Below are 20339 nucleotides of genomic sequence, written 5' to 3' on the forward strand. Positions count from 1 at the left end.
CATCTGCTTCCTTCTCCCTCTCTCTTGCCCCCTTCTACATCACAGCTTGCTTTGCCAGGCTTGCTCAATTACACAGGAGCTACAAAGCAAAGCCTCTGTTTTCTCCATTGGCTGAGGCTCCTCCCTTGGGGAGGAAGGGGGGAGGGAGAGCTTGCTTTGCCAGGCTGTCTCAATCTCACAGCAGAGCTACTGAGCCAAACCCCTCTTCCTTCTAGTGACTGAGTTTCCTAGTCCCCTGGGGAAGGAAGGAAAGAGCCAGAGCTTCCTTTGCCCAGTTCCCTGGATCAGAATTTTAATGTTTAAATGTAATTTGTTTTCTTTGCCTTTCTTTGTATAGTTGGAATTTAAATGATGCTGTTAGCCGCCCTGAGCCTGCTCCGGCGGGGAGGGCGGGATACAAATAAAATTATCTATCTATCTATCTATCTATCTATGGGAGAGATACAACGAAAGCACCTTTAAGACCAACGAGTGCTAATTTTTTAAGCATGTTTTAAGTTTTTTTAAAAAAATCTGAACACAACATATTCCTTTGCAACTGTTTATTATACAGAACGCTCCTTTGCACCTGTAATGGAAACTTAAAAAAATATATACAAAAATATTTTGTTGCAACCGTTATTGAAACGTTAAAAAAAGAACTTTTCCAAATGCTAGGTTTAATACAAAACAATCCCCCCACTCACGTCCTGTCTGCCAAGTGTCCAAAAATAATGTCAAGAGCCAACGGTGACACTATTTTTTTCTGTGGGTGAATGCCCACGGAGGAATGCGTAATAAAACATTATAGGGGGATGCAAAATCCACGTGGATTACATTTGAACGGTACCATGAGTGAGACCAGACAGAAAACGAATTCCCTGCTCTCGGCTGCAATGATACAAGCTCGTACATCTCACTGTTTCATTTTTCAACACACCTGGATAGGCCCGGAACTTCCTATGTCAGCTGCCTCAGAGAAGAGTCGTTTTGCAATCTATCCCAAGGCGAGTTCCAAAGAAACACCGATGATTAAGGCAACGAGAAGCATTTATCAGTGGCGCATGGCTCCACGAGACCGTCACGCCTTCACGGCAGACCCCCATCCAACACTGGTGGGTTGAATTTCTTCCATGGGGAACCCGGCCGCCCACGGAGCTTCCGGTCTCGCTTTCGGCCCACCCTGACGACCGGCGGGGAGAGGGTTGTCCAGGCGGTCGAATTCCCGAAGGCGGAAACGAGTGGCCAGCTGGTTGACCATTTTTTTGAGCGCGAGGAAGGCCGCGACGACCTGGAAGACGAGGAAGGCCACGAAGACGACGTGGACGGCTCGCTCCAATGGCTGGATCTTCAGGCCTTCATTTAGAAGCAGGAAGAGGATTAAGGGCAGTTGCAAGAAGAGACTCAGGAGCCAGAAGCCGGCCAGTTCGGGAACCTAGACGGAGGGAAGGCGATTGGTAAATTGGTATCCATTTATTGCTGCCCTAAGAGCCCAGTGGCACAGAGTGTTAAAGCTGCAGTACTGCACTCCTAAGCTCTGCTCATGACCTGAGTTCGATTCCTGGCGGAAGCTGGGTTTTCAGGTAGCCAGCTCGAGACTGACTCAGCCTTCCATCCTTCCGAGGTCGGTCAAATGAGTATCCAGCTTGCTGGGGGGAAAGCGTAGATGACTGGGGAAGGCAATGGCAAACCACCCCGTTAAAAGTCTGGCGTGAAAACGTTGTGAAAGCAATGTCACCCCAGAGTCAGAAACGACTGGTGCTTGCACAGGGGACCTTTCCTTTCCCATTGCCACCCTGACAACAGAAAAGCTTTACAGAGGTGTTAAACTCATTTGTTATGAGGGCCGGAACTGACATAAATGAGACCTTGTTGGGCCGGGCCATATCGGGTTGGGTCAGGCCATGTGTGTACCTATTTAAGATTACGTAGCAGAGATATTAACTTTATACGGGACAGACACAAACACAATTAAATATTTTTTAAAAAAAAAAAACTTTAAAATGTTAGCACTAGTTGGTCATAAAGGTGCCTTCTTTGTATTTCTCCCATAGGATCCAGGGAACTGGGCAAAGGAAGCTCTGGTTCTTTCCTTCCTTCCCCAAGGGACAGGGGAGGGAGGAACCTCAGCGAATAGAAGGGAATGAGGCTCACTAGCTCTGCTGTGTGATTGAGAGAGCCTGGAAAAACAAGCTATTCCTCCCCCCTTTCTCCCCAAGGGAGGAGCCTTAACCAATGGAGAAAATCGAGGTTTTGCTCTGTAGCTCCTGTGTGACTGAGCAAGCCTTGCAAAGCTAGTTAAGGTGCAGAAGCAAGCAAGAGAGAGGGAGAAGGAAGCTGACAAGAGCCAGTTGCTCAGGGGCCTGATAGGAGCCCTTCGGGAGCCTGATTCGGCCCCCGGGCCGTATGTTTGACACCCCTGAGATGAATGAGCCCACAGAAAACCCATCAATCTATCAAAAGTCTGAAGAGCAAACCCTGGGGGAGAGAAAAAAATCCAATTCACAAGGAGTTCAAGGGATAGCTTTTATTTGCCAGATTATGGCCTTTTCCCTGCATCTCATCTCTTTCACAGAAAGAGCTTGGGGTCTGTTGTAGCGGTTGTGATAGCTTTCGAGGTCGGTCCTGCCAAGAGAGTGATGCATCGTTACCAGACTTTCCAGGCAGACATCTTGGCCAAATGTCATTCTCTGTTTTCACAGCAGTGACAGCAAGAAGAGCAAACAAACAGGAAGGGGAGGAGGGAGCGCTGGAGACGGTAATTCGTTTGCCAGCCTCCCATCAGAGGGAAGTATTGCATTTTAGCTGCTCCAAAAGGCGAAGGGAGGTGGTCTCCATCTTGCTCTATGACCGCAGCAGGGGGAACCTGAGGGAGATCACATAATTTGGGCTGGACTGACAGCAAGCTGAAAAGCGGGTTGCAAACGTGGAAAAGTGGGGGGGAAGGGTTGGATCCATGCTACATTAGCAATTTTCACTGACCTCTGTTCCCACTGCAGGCTCCCCACCCCACCCCAAATGTCACTCCTTCTCGTCCTTATCCCCCAAGAGCAGCTTTTTTGTGGAGGACAGCGGCTGCAGTGCAGAAGTTCCATTTGGCCACTGGAAAAAGGAATCCGAATCCAACCCATAACCTTTCCGGGAGTCGTGGCAGGGCCGGCCCTTCCACTAGGCAAATTAGGCATTTGCCTAGGGTACCACCCCTGGGGAGGCACCGGATTGGGCACCCCCCCCCTTGTGACCTACAGAGGCCTTCCCTGCTCTCCTGCCACCTTTCTCGCTCTTGCACCTCCTTTCCTGCTTGCCTGCCACCTTTCCAGCTTGCCTGCCGCCTTTCCCGCTCCCCTACCGCCTTTCCCGCTCCCCTGCCGCCTTTCCCGCTCCCCTGCCGCCTTTCCCGCTCCCCTGCCGCCTTTCCCGCTCCCCTGCCGCCTTTCCCGCTCCCCTGCCGCCTTTCCCGCTCCCCTGCCACCTTTCCCGCTCCCCTGCCGCCTTTCCCGCTCCCCTGCCGCCTTTCCCGCTCGCCTGCCGCCTTTCCCGCTCCCCTGCCGCCTTTCCCGCTCCCCTGCCGCCTTTCCCGCTCGCCTGCTGCCTTTCCCGCTCCCCTGCCGCCTTTCTCACTTGTCTGCTGCCTTCCCCACCTCCATCTTTCCTCCCTTGCTCTACAAGTGGGGGAGCGCAGCGCTGCAGGGTATCACCGCAAAGGAGGGCAGTGGGGGAGGGTGGCCTAGGGCAAGACCTGGTCACAGCCCTGATCTATAAGCAGCTCTCCAAGTCTGACCCTCCCGGAGGTGAAGGAAATTTACCTTCTCCTGTAAATTGCCCATGTATCCCAGGTACAGACGGATAACCTCTATCAGAGAACTTATTATCATGATCGTCACCAGGATGAACTTGTAGTAATCCGGTAAGACTGGATACTGGAAGCGAGAAGAAAAGCAATAAAAATAAATGCTCTGCTTGGGCAACGTAGCGCTACCTAACACAGAGATCTCGTTTTCTTTAGTTTTATTCATTTGCATCAATTATAGTTTGCCGTTCTTGCATCGATTAGTCTGCCTGTCAGCGCTGGATTAAACCCTGTGGAGGCCCCTAGGCAGTCGAAATCTCGAGGCCCCTCTCTCAAAGAGCAGCTCGGTTGCTGGCTGTGCTTGCGGGCTGGGAGGGCTGCAAGCAGGGGGGAAACTGGGGTGGAGGGGAGCTGGCTGGGGGCCCCAAAGGCGTGGGGGCCCATAGTCTGGTGCCTACTCGGCCTATTTGTTAATCCAGCCCTGTCTGCCTTTCTCACTTGGAATCAAGGCAGATTAAAAAGAGTGAGCAAATAAAATCAACAAAATGGGACAGTCGATAAACCATACGACAGGAGTTGGGTGGAAGAACCAACCAGAAGTCTATAAACCAAACCAAAGCACAGCGTATGTGTTAACCTGACACATTACATAGTGTAAAATTACACTGTAGGATCCAATCCACAGCAGGCTAATCTTCTGGAAATCAACTCTATATACCAAGGGGACCCATCCTTTATGGCCAAGTGTGCACCTCTGGACTTCTGACATGGTAGTGGGTGCCAACACAGCAGGAGGCGGAGTGAAGTACAAAATGTCAAGGAATGAATTTATGCATAGTATTTATTTATTTGGTTGATTTATATTCCGTCCTTTCCCATACGGACTCATATAATAACTCCCATACGGACTCATATAATAACTCCAGCATTTCATCCTGTTAAACAGGATGCTTTTGAAAACGACCTGAGTTCAATCCCCGGCGGAAGTTGGGTTTTCAGGTAGCCGGCTCGAGGCTGACTCAGCCTTCCATCCTTCCGAGGTCAGTCAAATGAGTATCCAGCTTGCTGGGGGGAAAGCGTAGATGGCTGGGGAAGGCAATGGCAAACCACCCTGTAAAAAGCCTGCCGTGAAAACGTTGTGAAAGCAACATCACCCCAGAGTCGGAAACGACTGGTGCTTGCACAAGGGACCTTTCGTTTTCCTTTGAAAATGAACACATTATTTAAATCAGGGGTCCCCAACCCCCGGGCCACGGACCGGTCCCGGTCTGTGGCCTGTTAGCAACCAGGCTGCGAGTTGTATAATTATTTCATTATATATGCACAATTGTATCATCCCAAAACTATCCCCTCACCCCGCCCCAGTCTGTGAAAAAACTGCCGTCCACGAAATCGGTCCCTGGTGCCAGAAAGGCTGGAGACCGCTGGTTTAAATTACTATTATTTATTTGATGGGATTTCTATCCCACCCAGGGATGGAATTCTAGCAGTGGCTCCTTTGCATATTAGGCCACACAACCCTGATGTAGCCAATCCTGCAAGAGCTTATAAGGTTCTTTTTTGTAGTTCTTGGAGGATTGGCTACATCAGGGGGTGTGTGGCCTAACATGCAAAGGAGCTCCTGCTAGAATTCCACCCCTGATCCCACCCATTCTGCCAAGGCAGGTTCTGGGCCAGTTGCAAACATAAATACAATACAGCATCCCAATAAAAGCCTAAAACTCTGCATAAAAACATCCAAGTTATAAAACAAACAGATGGTGATACCTCTCCACGTCTGCTCACTGACATCCCGTTTCCAAATTTAAAGCATAGTGATATAAATTATGTGAGCCAATGAGAACAGGTCTGGGACAATTTACAACAGGTTTACAGCAGGAGGGCTCATCTTATCCTATGTTCACGGCTTCAATTAAAAGCCTGGTGGAAGAGCTCTGTCTTGCAGGCCCTACGGAACTGTAGTAGGTCCCGCAGGACTCTGATGTCCATGGGGACCTCATTCCACCAGCTCGGGGCCAGAGCCAAGAAGGCCCTGGCCCTAGTTGAAGCCACTTTCAAAAATACTTTCCAACACACATCGTTTCTTTTTGGTCATATCACGAAGGTTCTTCTGCTGTGGTAACAACTGTTGCTGAAGCAATTTTTTGAATATAAATTGCACAGCCAATCAGATCTCCAATGGCCAGTCAGAAGACCTGCTGGGCAAAAGCCCCACATTCTTAGGAACACTTGGCAGGTGCCAGGAAAGGCTACGTTGCCCAGTGGCACACTTTGGGGACCCCTGTAGTGAACTCTGCCCCTGGGTCTAATCATTGCTTTCCCCACATGCCTAAATCCCTCTTTGAAGAAGAAGGAGGAGGAGGAGGAGAAGGAGAAGGAGAAGAGAAGAGAGAGAAGAATAAAAGAAGAGAAGGAGAAGAAAAGGAAAGAAAAGAAAAGAAAAGAAAAGAAAAGAAAAGAAAAGGAAAGGAAAGGAAAGAAAAGAAAAGAAGAAAGAGAAGAGAAGAAGAAGAAGAAGAAGAAGAAGAAAAGAAAAGGAGAAGAAAGAGAAGAAAAGAGAAAAAAGAAAAGAAAAGAGAAGAAAAAAGAAGAGAAGAAAAAGAAAAGAGGAAAATAAAAGAATAAAAGAAGAGAAGGAGAAGAAAAGAAGAGAAGAGAAGAAGCAGAAGAAGAAAAGAAAAGGAGAAGAAAGAGAAGAAGAAGCAGAAGAGAAGAAAAGAAAAGGAGAAGAAAAAGAGAAAAAAAGAAAAAAGAAAAGAAAAAAAAGAAAAAGAAAAAGAAAAAGAAAAAGTAAAGAGGAAAATAATAAGAATTAAAAGATGATGATATGATGATGATGATGATGATGATGATGATGATGATAGAGGAGGATTTATATCCCACCCTTCACTCCAAATCTCAGTCTCAGAGCAGCTCACAAACTCCTTTACCTTCTTCCCCCACAACAGACACCCTGTGAGGTGGGTGGGGTTGAGAGAGCTCTCCGAGAAGCTACCCTTTCAAGGACTGCTCTGCCAGAGCTATGACTGACCCAAGGCCATTCCAGCAAGTGGAGGAGTGGGGAAATCAAACCTCCCAGATAAGAGTCCGCGCACTTAACCACTACACCAAAGTGACAAACGTGCGTGACTCATTTTCTACCTGCCAAGGAAGACTTCTGCAAGAAATGGGGAGAAGCCAATGAGTTATAACAGCCCCTCTCTTGCAGAGGCGAGATGAGAACTGACATTCTGGGAATGTTCAGATCCAAACTATTCTCAAGACTTACCTTCAGCTGTAGCATGACCACGCTACTCACCCACCAAAACGGGAAAAAGCAAAGGTTGAAATAGAGGGACATTTGCAGGGGCAAATTGGAGACGAGTTCATTATCTGGATAGACAAAGAAAGGGACCGTCAATCACCTGAGACGGATTCTCTTCTGTAACAGGCAGGGGTGGAATTCTAGCAGGAGCTCCTTTGCATATCAGGCCAAACCCCCCCTGATGTAGCCAATCCTCCAGGAGCCTACAAGTCTCTTTTTTGTAAGCTCTTGGAGGATTGGCTACATCAGGGGTGTGTGGCCTAATATGCAAAGGAGCTCCTGTTAGACTTCCACCCCTGGGAACAGGTGCCTTGTGGCCTGCTTCAAACTAAGCAGATGGAAGAGCCCTAAAAATTGCAAGCCGTTCATGGGAAATCCATGAAGTCATTAAGCCATTAAGCCCATATCAGCAGAGTTTCATTCTGGGTATAAGCTTTCATGTGTATGCACACTTCTTCAGGTAAAGACGTATGCACGCACACACACGAAAGCTTATACCCAGAATAAAACTTTGTTGCTCTTAAAGGCGTCACTGGACACTTTTATTCTGCTGCTTCAGACCAGGGGCTGCCAAACGGTGGCTCTTTCCCACAGAATGCATTTAAAGTTGCTTTCTTCCCACCTCTCTCTCTCCCTCCGCATCTATTTGCTTTCTTCCCTCCCTCCCTCCTTTCTTCATTCCGGCTCTCAAACATCTGACGTTCATGTCTTTCAGCTCTCAAACATCTGACATTTATTCTATGTGGCTCTTACATTTAGCAAGTTTGGCCACCCCAGCGTCAGACCAACACGGCTACCTATTTTGGGCCTTAGTTGTCACATGTTTGCTCACTCTTTTATTGGTGTGCTAATTTGCTGCTTTTACAGGCCTCACCAATGGCTTTAATCTAGTCTTAGGTATAATTATTGCCCAGTTACCTATGCATCTTGACTCCAACTGGCCCTACCTAACTAACCCCACCACCACATCTAGGCGAGGTAGGGTTGCCAAGTCCAATTCAAAAAAATATCTGGGGACTTTGGGGGTGGAGCCAGGAGACATTGGGGGTGGAGCCAGGAGCAAGTTGCGACAAGCATCGTTGAACATCAAAGGGAGTTCTGGCCCTCACATTTAAAGGGACCGCACACCTTTTCAAGGCCTTCCCTCCATTTAGAAATAAAGAATAGGGGCACCTTCTTTTGGGGGCTCATGGAACTGGACCCCATAGCCCAATCTTTTTGAAACTTGGAAGGTATTTTGAGGAGAGGCACTGGATACTATGCTGAAAATTTGGTGCCTCTACCTAAACAAACAGCCCTCCACAGAGCCCCCACCTGGGCATCGGCAAACTTAATGCGAGGCTTGAAGAAATCTGTTTCAATGTACCAGAAGAACTGAACAGGCACTAGGGTTGCCAATCCCCAGGTGGGGGCAGGGGATGCCCCAGTTTGGAGACCCTACCCCGCTTCAGGGTCGTCAGAAAGCAGGGGGAGGGGAGAGAAATGTCTTCTGGGAACTCTATTATTCCCTATGGAGATTTATTCCCATAGAAAATCATGGAGAGTTGATCCCCGGGTATCTGGGGGGGCTGTTTTTTGGGGTAGAGGCGCCAAATTTTCAGTATAGCATCTAGTGCCTCTCCCCAAAATACCCCCCAAGTTTCAAAAAGATTGGAGCAGGGGGTCCAATTCTATGAGCCCCTAAAGAAGGTGCCCCTATCCTTCATTATTTCCTAGGGAAGGAAGGAATTTAAAAGGTGTGCTGTCCCTTTAAATGTGATGGCCAGAACTCCCTTTGGAATTCAATGGTGCTTGTCACAGCCTTGATCTTGGCTCCACCCCTAATGTCTCCTGGCTCCACCCCCAAAGTCCCCATATTTCTTGAATTGGACTTGGCAACCCTAACAGGCACACAAAAGCTTATACCCAGAATTGAACTTTGTTGGTCTTAAAGGTGCCGTTGCCTGGACTCTTCCTTTGCAAACGTTGCACACTTGGAGTTGCACAATTAAACGTTGGAGTTGCACAATTAAACGTTGCACACTTGGAGTTGCACAATTAAACGTTGCACAATTAAAGGCTGCAATCCTAACCACTTTTCCTCTGCAGCAAACCTCATTGAATTCAATGGGCCTTACTCCGGAGTAAACACGCCCTGTGAGCGCTGCTGGAGTGCCCTGGAAGGGGGAGGGCATCCTCCAACTCAGAGCATGGAAGTTTCTTGCATTTGCTCCCCACAACCGAATATAGCAAGCCAGTCTCTCCATTGAAGCTGAAGCCTCCATTTTACTTCCTGGCAAATCCCCGCCCGCTTCCATAACAGATCCCGGCGCACGGCGACGACGTCGATGCCAGCGCCGCCATCTTGGTCGCTGGCAAGGGAGGCCGCCGCTCACCCGGGAGGTTGTCGTCGCTTCTGTTGTCCGGGCCGGTGCGGTTATTGTCGGTGAAGACGGTCCGACTGAAGGAGCTGAGCCTCCTCCTCACAGGCTCCGGCAGCGACATGAGAAAGGCCGCCCATGGACGGACGGAAGGCCTCCCCTCGTTGCTATAGCAACTAGGCGCGACTCAGACTCTCTGCGCAGCCGCGCCGTCGCCCAAAGAAGTAAGAGAGACGAGCGCACCGTGGAACCTTCACTTCGGGTTTCTATGCGACTTTCTCCAGTATGTAAACCGGCCCCGGGGTTGGGGGTAGAGAGGAAGAGATTTATATATATAAAAAAATTTAAATTAAAAATAGGGTGGGATTAAAAGAGACGTTGCAATGGTTTACAGCAGCATCTTTCCCACCACCAACAAAGAAACGAAAACAGGGCAAACCCAAGGCATCCTTTGAATAGCGAGCAACCCAAAATAGACTAAATTGCAAAGAGATTCAGGTGGGGTAGCCCTGTTGGTTTGAAGCAGCGGAACAAGATTTGAGCCCAGTGGCATCTTGAAGCCCAAGAAAGTCTAAGTCTGGGTATAAGCTTTCATGTGCATGCACTAAGGTTGCCAGCCTCCAGGCGGGAGCTGCAGATCTCCTGCTTTTACAACTGATCTCCAACTGGCCTTCCATGGAGACACATCTCTGCAGGTCTCTCCTTTCACCCACTCTTCATGGCATTCCACAGAGACACATCTCTGCAGGTCTCTGTCTGCTTTGTCCTCTCACCCACTCCTCATGGCCTTCCATGGAGACACATCTCTGCAGAACTCTGCTTTGTCCTCTCACCCACTCCTCGTGGCCTTCCAGGGAGACACATCTCTGCAGGTCTCTGCTTTGTCCTCTCACCCACTCCTCATGGCCTTCCAGGGAGACACATCTCTGCAGGTCTCTGCTTTGTCCTCTCACCCACTCTCGTGGCCTTCCAGGGAGACACATCTCTGCAGGTCTCTGCTTTGTCCTCTCACCCACTCCTCGTGGCCTTCCAGGGAGACACATCTCTGCAGGTCTCTGCTTTGTCCTCTCACCCACTCCTCGTGGCCTTCCAGGGAGACACATCTCTGCAGGTCTCTGCTTTGTCCTCTCACCCACTCTCGTGGCCTTCCAGGGAGACACATCTCTGCAGGTCTCTGCTTTGTTCTCTCACCCACTCTCGTGGCCTTCCAGGGAGACACATCTCTGCAGGTCTCTGCTTTGTCCTCTCACCCACTCCTCATGGCCTTCCAGGGAGACACATCTCTGCAGGTCTCTGCTTTGTCCTCTCACCCACTCCTCATGGCCTTCCAGGGAGACACGTCTCTGCTTTGTCCTCTCACCCACTCCTCCTGGCCTTCCAGGGAGACACATCTCTGCAGGTCTCTGCTTCGTCCTCTCACCCACTCCTCGTGGCCTTCCAGGGAGACACATCTCTGCAGGTCTCTCCTGTAGGGGCAATGCCCTCATCCTCTCACAGTCATGTTGCTGGCAAGTTGTGATAGGGGATAGGGATAGGCTCTTTAGATTAGGCTTCTCTCTCGCCTTTCGATTGCAGCCTAAAAATGAACTGGATCTACTTGAATAAATACGTTTACCTTTTTTTGCCATATATGTCCTGGGAGATTTATTTGCTGCCCTATGACTGGGTGTGAAACTCTTGCTATATTAACCAAATATCCCAATAGCATCTTTACTGGTCAAGGGCACTTATGACCAGCAGCCGCAACAGCAGATATGTCTGTACTGGAAGTTTATCTCTGGCTTACTGTGGGGGCTATTGGTGACAGTAGGATTACTGGATCCAGTCTTGACCCAGCACTATGGTAAATCGATGCTGAAAAAAGCAGTGGCTGAGAGGGACTCCGGTCTCAGAGGCAGAGCATCTTATTTATTATCGATTTATTAAAACATTTATATCCCACTTTCTCTCATGTTTCAAAGCAGCTTATCATAACAATTAAAACACCCCCAGGTAAAACCAAAAACTCCTGGAGAGGAGGCGGCTGAGAGGTGATAGGATCACCATCTTCAGGTCCTTGAGGGGCTGTCCTATAGAGGATGGGGTGGAATTGTTTTCTGTGGCCCCGGAAGGTCGGACTAGAACCGGCAGATTGAAATTAAATCAAAAGAGTTTCCAGCTCAACATCAGGAAGAACTTCCTGACCGTTAGAGCAGTTTCTCAGTGGAACAGGCTTCCTTGAGAGGTGGTGGGCTCTCCTTTCTTGGAGCTTTTTAAACAGAGCCAGATGGCCATTTGACAGCAATGCAGATCCTGTGAATTTAGGGGGAGTATTTGTGAGTTTCCTGCATTGTTCAAGGGGTTGGATTAGATGACCTTGGAGGTCCCTTCCAACTCTATGATTCTATGAGTTATAGGGATGGGGCCTGAGGAGGACAGGGACTTCAATGGGGTACAATGCCATACAATCTACCTTCCAAAGCAGCCCTTTTCTCCAGGGGAACTGATCTCTGTAGTCTGGAGAGGAGCTGTAATTCCGGGGGATCTCCAGGTCCCACCTGGAAGCTGGCATCCTTAGCTGGTGCACAGGGACAAAGGTCTTCAGATATCTGCTTTGCCTTCAGAATGTCCCAGTTCAGTTCCTGGCATCTCCTGTTAGAAGGATCCAGTAACGTCAAAACAGATTCTTGCCGCTTCCTATGAAACCTCTTCTTGCCTTCCAGCACCAGCTGTCTCATCAATGTCTGCTTGCCAGATGCACATCTCACTTTTCGCCGCTCCTTCCCACAGGCTTCTGACTCTTAGCTATAAATCGTATAATCTGGACTGGGAGCAAAATGCTACATAATTCTAACCTAGGGTTGCCAATCCCCAGTTGGGGGCAGGGGATCCCCCGGTTTGGAGGCCCTCCCCCCGCTTCAGGGTCATCAGAAAGCGGGGGGAGGGGAGGGGAATGTCTGCTGGGAACTCTATTGTTCCCTATGGAGATTTATTCCCATAGAAAATAATAGAGAATTGATCCGCGGGTATCTGGGGCTCTGGGGGGGGGCTGTTTTTTGGGGTAGAGGCACCAAATTTTCAGTATAGCATCTAGTGCCTCTCCCCAAAATACCCCCCAGGTTTCAAAAGGATTGGACCAGGGGGTCCAATTCTATGAGCCCCAAAAGAAGGTGCCCCTATCCTTCATTATTTCCTATGGAAGGAAGGCATTGAAAAGGTGTGCCGTCCCTTTAAATGTGATGGCCCGAACTCCCTTTGGAGTTCAATTATGCTTGTCACAGCCTTGATCTTGGCTCCACCCCAATGTCTCCTGGCTCCACCCCCAAAGTCTCCTGGCTCCACCCCCAAAGTCTCCTGGCTCCACCCCCAAAGTCCCCAGATATTTCTTGAATTGGACTTGGCAACCCTATTCTAACCGGTCAGATTACTGGAATTGAGAAGCGGCAGGACTAGGTTCCCGAGACCTTAATGGGCCCAAACTAGCCCGATCTTATCAGATTTTGGAAGCTCAGCAGGGTCGTCCCTGGTAAGTACTTGGATGGGAGACCCCTCCCCCGCAGGAAGTCCAAGTTGCTACGCAGAGGCAGGCAATGGCAAGCTACCTGAGACGGTCTTTTTCGTTGAAAACCGTACAGCAGGACTCCCCAGGCCTTTTGGAGCCTGTGGGCACCTTTGCACTCCTGAAACAGCACGGTGGGCACAGCCACAAAATGGCTGCCACAGAAGGTGGAGCCAGCCACAAAATGGCTGCTGCAGAAGGCGGACCCAGCCACAAAATGCCTACCGCAGCTCACCTTCAGTCACACAGTGAAAATCCTTGGGATGTGGTGACACAGACAAGTATGCCCATCAAATCTCTGGTGGCCAATCAGAAACCTTACGGGGCAAAAGCCCCAGCTGTCCCCAATCTAGGGTCAGCAAGTCCTTCCCGGCAACCAGCAGGGGATAGGGGAGACTTACCGGGAGCAGGAGAGAGGCCTAGGTAACCAACGGTGATGTCCCTACGTTTATTGATTGATTGATTGGATTTATATCCCGCCCTCCCAGCCGAAGCAGGCTCAATAAAACAATGAATAAACACTGGAGTTTTGACAAGCTGATAATAGCAATGAATAGTTTAAAACAATTTAAAACAGTTTTGGTGCTAGTATTAATTTCAATAAGTTCAGTGATGCTGGGCGTCCTCTTGCACTATAATTCAGCTGAAGGCAAGTCGAAATAGTACTGTTTTACAGGCCTTGAGGAACTGAGCAAGGCCGCAATTGAGAAGGCTCTCTCTCTCTCTAGTAGAAGATGAAGATGAAGATATTGGATTTATATCCCGCCCTCCACTCCGAAGAGTCTCAGAGCGGCTCACAATCTCCTTTACCTTCCTCCCCCACAACAGACACCCTGTGAGGTGGGTGGGGCTGGAGAGGGCTCTCACAGCAGCTGCCCTTTCAAGGACAACCTCTGCCAGAGCTATGGCTGACCCAAGGCCATGCCAGCAGGTGCAAGTGGAGGAGTGGGGAATCAAACCCGGTTCTCCCAGATAAGAGTCCACACACTTAACCACTACACCAAACTGGCTCTCCAAACTCTCTCTCTTCTATTTAGTGCCTCTCCCCAAAATACCCCCCAAGTTTCAAAAAGATTGGAGCAGGGGGTCCAATTCTATGAGCCCCAAAAGAAGGTGCCCCTATCCTTCATTATTTCCTATGGAAGGAAGGAATTAGTAGACTTCAGTCTTGCCTCCCTCTGCGGATCGACAATAAGTTCTGTGTCCCGGATCTAAGTACCCTCTGGGGAACATGTGGGTAGAGACGGTCCCTAAGGCAGACAGATCCTCAGCCATATAGGGCTTTAAAGGTAATAACCAGCACCTTGTAGCGAATCCGGTATACTATTAGCAGCCAGTGCAGTTCCCGCAGCCTTGGCTGTATGTGCTCCCGTATAGAGAGACCTAATAACAGCCTGGCCGCTGCGTTCTGCACCAACTGCTGTTTCTGGGTACGAGACAAGGGCAGCCCCGTGTAGAGGGTATTGCAGTAATCCAATCTCGAGGTGACCGTCGCATGGAGCACAGTTGCCAGGTCGCTATGCTCAAGGAAGGGGACCCAACTGTCTTACCCGCCTAAGATGGAAGAAGGTGGATTTAGCAGTGGCTGCTATCTGGGCCTCCATTACCAATGTGGGCTCCAGCAGCACCGCCAAGCTTCTGACTCTGGGTGCCGATATTAGTGGCGCCCCATTGAAAGCTGGTAGAGGGACTGCCCTTCCTGAACCACCATGACTCAGGCAAAGGACCTCTGTCTTTGTCGGATTCAGCTTCAGACGACTCAGCCTAAGCCACCCTGTCATGGTTTACAACGCCAGGTTTAGATTTTCTGGGGCAGAGGCAGGCTGGCCATCCACCAGTAGATAGTACGGTTGCCAATCCCCAGGTGGGGGCAGGGGATCCCCCGGTTTGGATGCCCTCCACCCGCTTCAGGGTCGTCTGAAAGCGGGGGGAGGGGAGGGAAATGTCTGCTGGGAACTCTGTTATTCCCTATGGAGATCTATTCCCATAGAAAATCATGGAGAATTGATCCGTGGGCATCTGGGGCTCTGGGGGGGGGGCTGTTTTTTGGGGTAGAGGCACCAAATTTTCAGTATAGCATTTAGTGCCTCTCCCCAAAATACCCCCCAAGTTTCAAAAAGATTGGAGCAGGGGGTCCAATTCTATGAGCCCCAAAAGAAGGTGCCCCTATCCTTCATTATTTCCTATGGAAGGAAGGAATTAAAAATGTGTGCCATCCCTTTAAATTTGATGGCCAGAACTCCCTTTGGAGTTCAATGATGCTTGTCACAGCCTTGATCTTGGCTCCACCCCAATGTCTCCTGGCTCCACCCCCAAAGTCTCCTGGCTCCACCCCCAAAGTCCCCAGCTATTTCTTGAATTGGACTTGGCAACCCTAGTAGATAGAGCTGGGTGTCATCAGCATACTGATGGCAACCCAGCCCATATCTCTGGACAATCTGGGCTAGGGGGCGCATATAAATGTTGAACAACATCGGTGGGGAGCACCGTTCCCCTGAGGCACACCGCAGTTAAGTGGAAGTCTCTGGGATGATTGTCCCCCGATCGCCACCCTTTGTCCCCGACCGCAGAGAAAGGAGAGCCATTGCAGGGCCAACCTCTGAATCCCTGTGTCGGAAAGGCGGTGGATCAGCAACTGATGATTGACTGTGTCAAACGCCACCGACAGGTCCAACAACATCAGTTCTGCTGAGCCGCCTCGATCCAGATGTTGCTGGAGATCAGTACTGTCTCTGTCCCATGACCCGGGCGAAAGCCAGACTGGTGTGGGTTTAGGATGGAAGCGTCCTCCAGAAAGCTCTGTAACTGTAGCGCTACTGCCCTCTTGATAATTTTACCTCAAAAAAAGGGTAAGTTCAGGACCGGCCGGTAGTGTGCCAATTCGGCCAGGTCTAATTTTGGTTTTTTCAAGAGGGGGTGGGCTACTGCCTCTTTAAGGGGCCTTGGGAAAATGATATCCTTTATGATATCCCGTATAGAATATCGAAGCTCCATCCGGCACGCTTTAATCAGCCAAGATGGGTAAGGGTCCAAATCACACATCATTGTCCACGTGACCTGGAAGTGACACTATCACACCGGGAGCATTGTGGGGGGCGCTCTGGGGTTCTGGCAAAAACTCTATGATAAATTTGGCTTCTACCGTCGAGTTTTTGCCCAAATAACAAAGCGTTGCCCTGATGCCCCTGATGTGATGACATCACTTCCAGGTCATGTGATTAGTGCTACAGATGTTGTCTGGCGCGCCCTCTTTTTTTGGTAAGTTCCCCCTGCCAACCAGTTGATTGGCAGCATGGTGGTGGGGAATGGGGGCGGGGAAGGTGAGGAGAAGAAGAGGAAGAGGAGGAGGAGTTGGGTTTATACCCCACCCTTCACTTGGAGTCTCAGAGCAGCTAACAATCTCCTTCCCTTCGTCTCCCCACAACAGACACCTTGTGCGGCAGGAGGGGTTGAGAAAGCAGCTCTTTCAAGAACTGTGATGGACCCAAGGTCACCCAGCAGCTGCATGTGGAGAATCAAACCTGGTTCTCTGGATCAGAGTCCACTACTTTTAATGCTCTTAGCTTTTGAGATATGATAAGATTGGGCTGGCCTGCCCCACTCACGGTGAACCACGTTTTCACGACGCTTAACATATTAGCTTTCACCATATGGCACAGCGTCCCTTGGAAACATTAAAGAGAGCCAGTTTGGTGTAGTGGTTAAGTGTGCGGACTCTTATCTGGGAGAACCGGGTTTGATTCCCCACTCCTCCACTTGCACCTGCTGGAATGGCCTTGGGTCAGCCATAGCTCTGGCAGAGGTTGTCCTTGAAAGGGCAGCTGCTGTGAGAGCCCTCTCCAGCCCCACCCACCTCACAGGGTGTCTGTTGTGGGGGAGGAAGGGAAAGGAGATTGTGAGCCGCTCTGAGACTCTTCGGAGTGGAGGGCGGGATATAAATCCAATATCTTCTTCTTCTTCTTCTTCTAAAGTTGAATACGGTTTAATATTTTTCCTGGTAATCACTAAAGATTCCCCAAAGATGGGATCGCGCAGAACACAAACATACCGGATTAAATTTTCTTTTTGGCTTTTTCTGTGCGCAAATGTAATGCAGAATACATTGGGGGGGGGGGAAATTCCTTTCTGGGTAGCGTATATCCTCCAGGCCTTTAGAACATTATACTTCTAAAACCTTTGGCAGTCTCACACCCCTGCTTCAATACCGCTTGAAAAAAACCACGTCAATATGGCGCCGCCGGGGACAGGAAACATTAAAATGCGCCCTACAGTATTTACACAGATGGTCATCAAAAGTATCAGACGTTTCTAATGGCTTTCGATGTTGAAGTTCTTGTTAATAGTGTTTCATTACCTCAGCTTCATTGTCCTCACACGAAGGAAGACGGCCTCCAAATCTTTGCGCTTGCGAGGTGAAGCGATCGTAAGCCAGATCATTGTGCGAGGGGGCCGGAAATAAACTCTTAATTGGGGAGCGCATTCAAAGGACTGCTTAATTTCTCCCCACACGTGCGCCCTGCAAACAAAAGGAAAAGCTTGTATGCCTACTCAGGGGCTTTAAATCAGAGGAATATTGAATCTTTTCGCGTCTACAAAAACCCGGCTCTGTGGGTAGACACTGGCTACGTTCCCAGATCCAGATTCCCGGGGCTTTCTGGCAACGAAACCGAGCCAACGAACACCAGATGTACTTGCGCGGGGTGGAATCGAACTCCAGGCCTCAGCGGTTTTTACACTTGGCGTTTCAGAAGCACCGGTTCTCGCTTCGACGCAGTGAAGCTAGTGGCTTAGTGTTCTGCCAGTATGACCCCGAGGCAGGGTTGCCAAGTCCAATTCAAGAAATATCTGGGGACTTTGGGGGTGGAGCCAGGAGACTTTGGGGGTGGAGCCAGGAGACACTGGGCGTGGAGCCAGGAGCAAGGCTGTGACAAGCATCATTGAGCTCCAGAGGGAGTTCCGGCCATCACATTGCAAGGGACGGCACACCTTTTAAATGCCTTCCCTCCGCTGGAAACAATGAACGATAGGGGCACCTTCTTTTGGGGCTCATAGAATTGGACTCCTTGGTTCAATCTTTTTGAAACTTGGAGGGTGTTTTGAGGACAGGGATTAGATGCTATGCTGCAAATTTGGTGCCTGTACCTCAAAAATCAGCCCCAGATACCTGCAGATCGATTCTCCATTATCTCCTATGGGAATTGGTCTCCACAGGGAATTGTGGAGTGCCCAGCAGACATTTCCCTCCCTCCCCCCCCGCTTTCTGATGACCCTAAAGCGGGGGAGAGGGCCTCCAAACCGGGGGATCCCCTGCCCCCACCTGGGGATTGGCAACCCTACTTCGAGGAGACTTCATTGGTTTGTGGTCTGGCGACGGCCCAGTCCCGGCGCTGAACAGCTTATGAAACTGTCCAGGGCAGGGGATCTCAACGCAGTATCCATGGGCACCAGATTGGGTTGCCAACCTCCAGGTGATAAATGGAGATTTCCTAGATGACAGAGATCAGTTCACCTTAGGGGCCCCAGTACCCCGTTGGCTGCAGGGCACCCCCTGACTTGGAGGGCGTCCGCCCACTCAGGGTTGTCAAAAGCGAACGGGGGGAGGGAAATGCTTGCTCGGCACTCCATTATACCCTATGGAAACCAGTCCCCATAGGGTATAATGGAGAGTCAATCCACAGGTATCTGGGGCTCTGAGGGGCTGTTTTCGTTTAATTTTATTTGTTTGTTTGTTTATTGCACTTGTATCCTGCCCTCCCCAAACGGGCTCAGGGCGGCTAACGGTCACAATCCGATGACAGATTTCCATGATACCAATCAAACATTATTAAAACATTAAAAATATTAAAAACAATTTAAATACAGTTCAGACGGCATTCTGTCTGTTTTGAATTGGTTTGTGGCGATGCTGCGGGGGTAGATAGTACACCACCACCCACCCACCGTAGATGTTAAAAGCACCTCCATCTAGTTGTGAAAAGCCTCCCTGAACAGATATGTCTTACAGGCCCTGCGGAATTGTGATAAATCCCACAGGGCCCTAGTCTCCTCCGGGAGGGCTTTCTAGAGGGCAGGCGCAGCCACGGAGAAGACTCTTGCCCTCGTAGTGGTCAAACGGGCATCTTTTAGCCCGGGAATCTTTAGCAGATTTAACCAGCCTGATCGTAATGCTCCCTGGGGCTCGCGTGGGGAAAGGCGGTCCCGAAGCCATATAGGGCTTTAAGGTCATAACCTGCACTTCGAACCAGGCTCAGAACACTACAGGCAACCAGTGCAGCATCTCCAGTGCGGGTTGGATGTGCACCCGTAAAGGCAGCTCCAATACCAACCTGGCCGTATTTTTGAGGTAGAGGTGCCAAATTTTCAGCACAGCATCTGGTGCCCCTCCTTGAACCCCCCCTCAAGTTTCAAAGACATTGAAAGGGAGGGAGGGGGAGAGAAAGAAAGAAAGAAAGAAAGAAAGAAAGAAAGAAAGAAAGAAAGAAAGAAAGAAAGAAAGAAAGAAAGAAAGAAAGAAAGAAAGAAAGAAAGAAAGAAAGGGGGAGGGAGAGAGAAAGAAAGAAAGAAAAGAGGGAGAGAGAAGGAAGGAAGGAAGGAAGAAAGAAAGAAAGAAAGAAAGAAAGAAAGAAAGAAAGAAAGAAAGAAAGAAAGGAGAAAGAAAAGAGGGAGAGGAAAGAAAGAAAGAAAGAAAGAAAGAAAGAAAGAAAGAAAGGGGGAGGGAGAGAGAAGGAAAGAAAGAAAAGAGGGAGAGAGAAGGAAGAAAGAAAGAAAGGAAAGAAAGAAAGAAAGAAAGAAAGAAAGAAAGAAAGAAAGAAAGAAAGAAAGAAAGAAAGAAAGAAAGAAGGGGAGGGAGAGAGAAAGAAAGAAAAGAGGGAGAGAGAAGGAAGAAAGAAAGGAAGGAAGAAAGGAAGGAAGGAAGAAAGGAAGGAAGGAAGGGAGAAAGAAAGAGAGAAAGAAAGAAAGAAAGAACGAAAGAAAGAAAGAAAGAAAGAAAGAAAGAAAGAAAGAAAGAAAGAAAGAAAGAAAGAAAGAAAGAAAGCTGTGTAATTATTTTGAAATTCTATTGCCGGAACAACTTTAAAAGAAGTTTCGTTGCCTGAAGGGATGTTGACAGCGTACTCCTCCAAGCACTACACTGGTGTTAACAACTTCTGAAGTAGGACAGGCTTCATGGCACCAGAGTGCTTCGGAAATCAGTCCCTTCTCCACCGTCTTCTATTTGTGTCACTTGATACTTTAACACCCGCTGAATGTTTTGCCTGCCTGGGAAGAATTAGTACAACTGATTAGGCCTCTTCAGAGCCCTTGGAGGGACTCTGATTTCTCTCACACAATGCCAAAGAGTCGTACGGCACACGTACCTTATTGTAC

At 49.3% G+C, this 20339-nt stretch overlaps 1 protein-coding gene across 2 annotated transcripts; it reads right to left on the minus strand.

Annotated features, from left to right (window-relative positions):
* Positions 1-527: 527 nt before the first annotated feature.
* TMEM17 (transmembrane protein 17) lies at positions 528-9641 on the minus strand. Of its 2 annotated transcripts, XM_060257579.1 has the most exons (4): positions 9449-9641; positions 7038-7141; positions 3786-3899; positions 528-1414 (listed from the first exon to the last, which is right to left on the minus strand). In XM_060257579.1, the coding sequence occupies exons 1-4, from the start codon at positions 9555-9557 to the stop codon at positions 1061-1063; spliced, it is 681 nt and encodes a 226-aa protein (XP_060113562.1). In that variant the 5' UTR covers positions 9558-9641; the 3' UTR covers positions 528-1060. The 2 variants fall into 2 exon arrangements, with proteins under 2 accessions (XP_060113562.1, XP_060113571.1); XM_060257588.1 differs by lacking the exon at positions 3786-3899 and having other exon boundaries at positions 1061-1414; positions 9449-9635.
* Between the last annotated feature and the right edge of the window lie 10698 nt (positions 9642-20339).

The sequence above is a fragment of the Heteronotia binoei genome, chromosome 1, assembly GCF_032191835.1.
Source record: "Heteronotia binoei isolate CCM8104 ecotype False Entrance Well chromosome 1, APGP_CSIRO_Hbin_v1, whole genome shotgun sequence".
Classification (NCBI taxonomy): domain Eukaryota; kingdom Metazoa; phylum Chordata; class Lepidosauria; order Squamata; family Gekkonidae; genus Heteronotia; species Heteronotia binoei.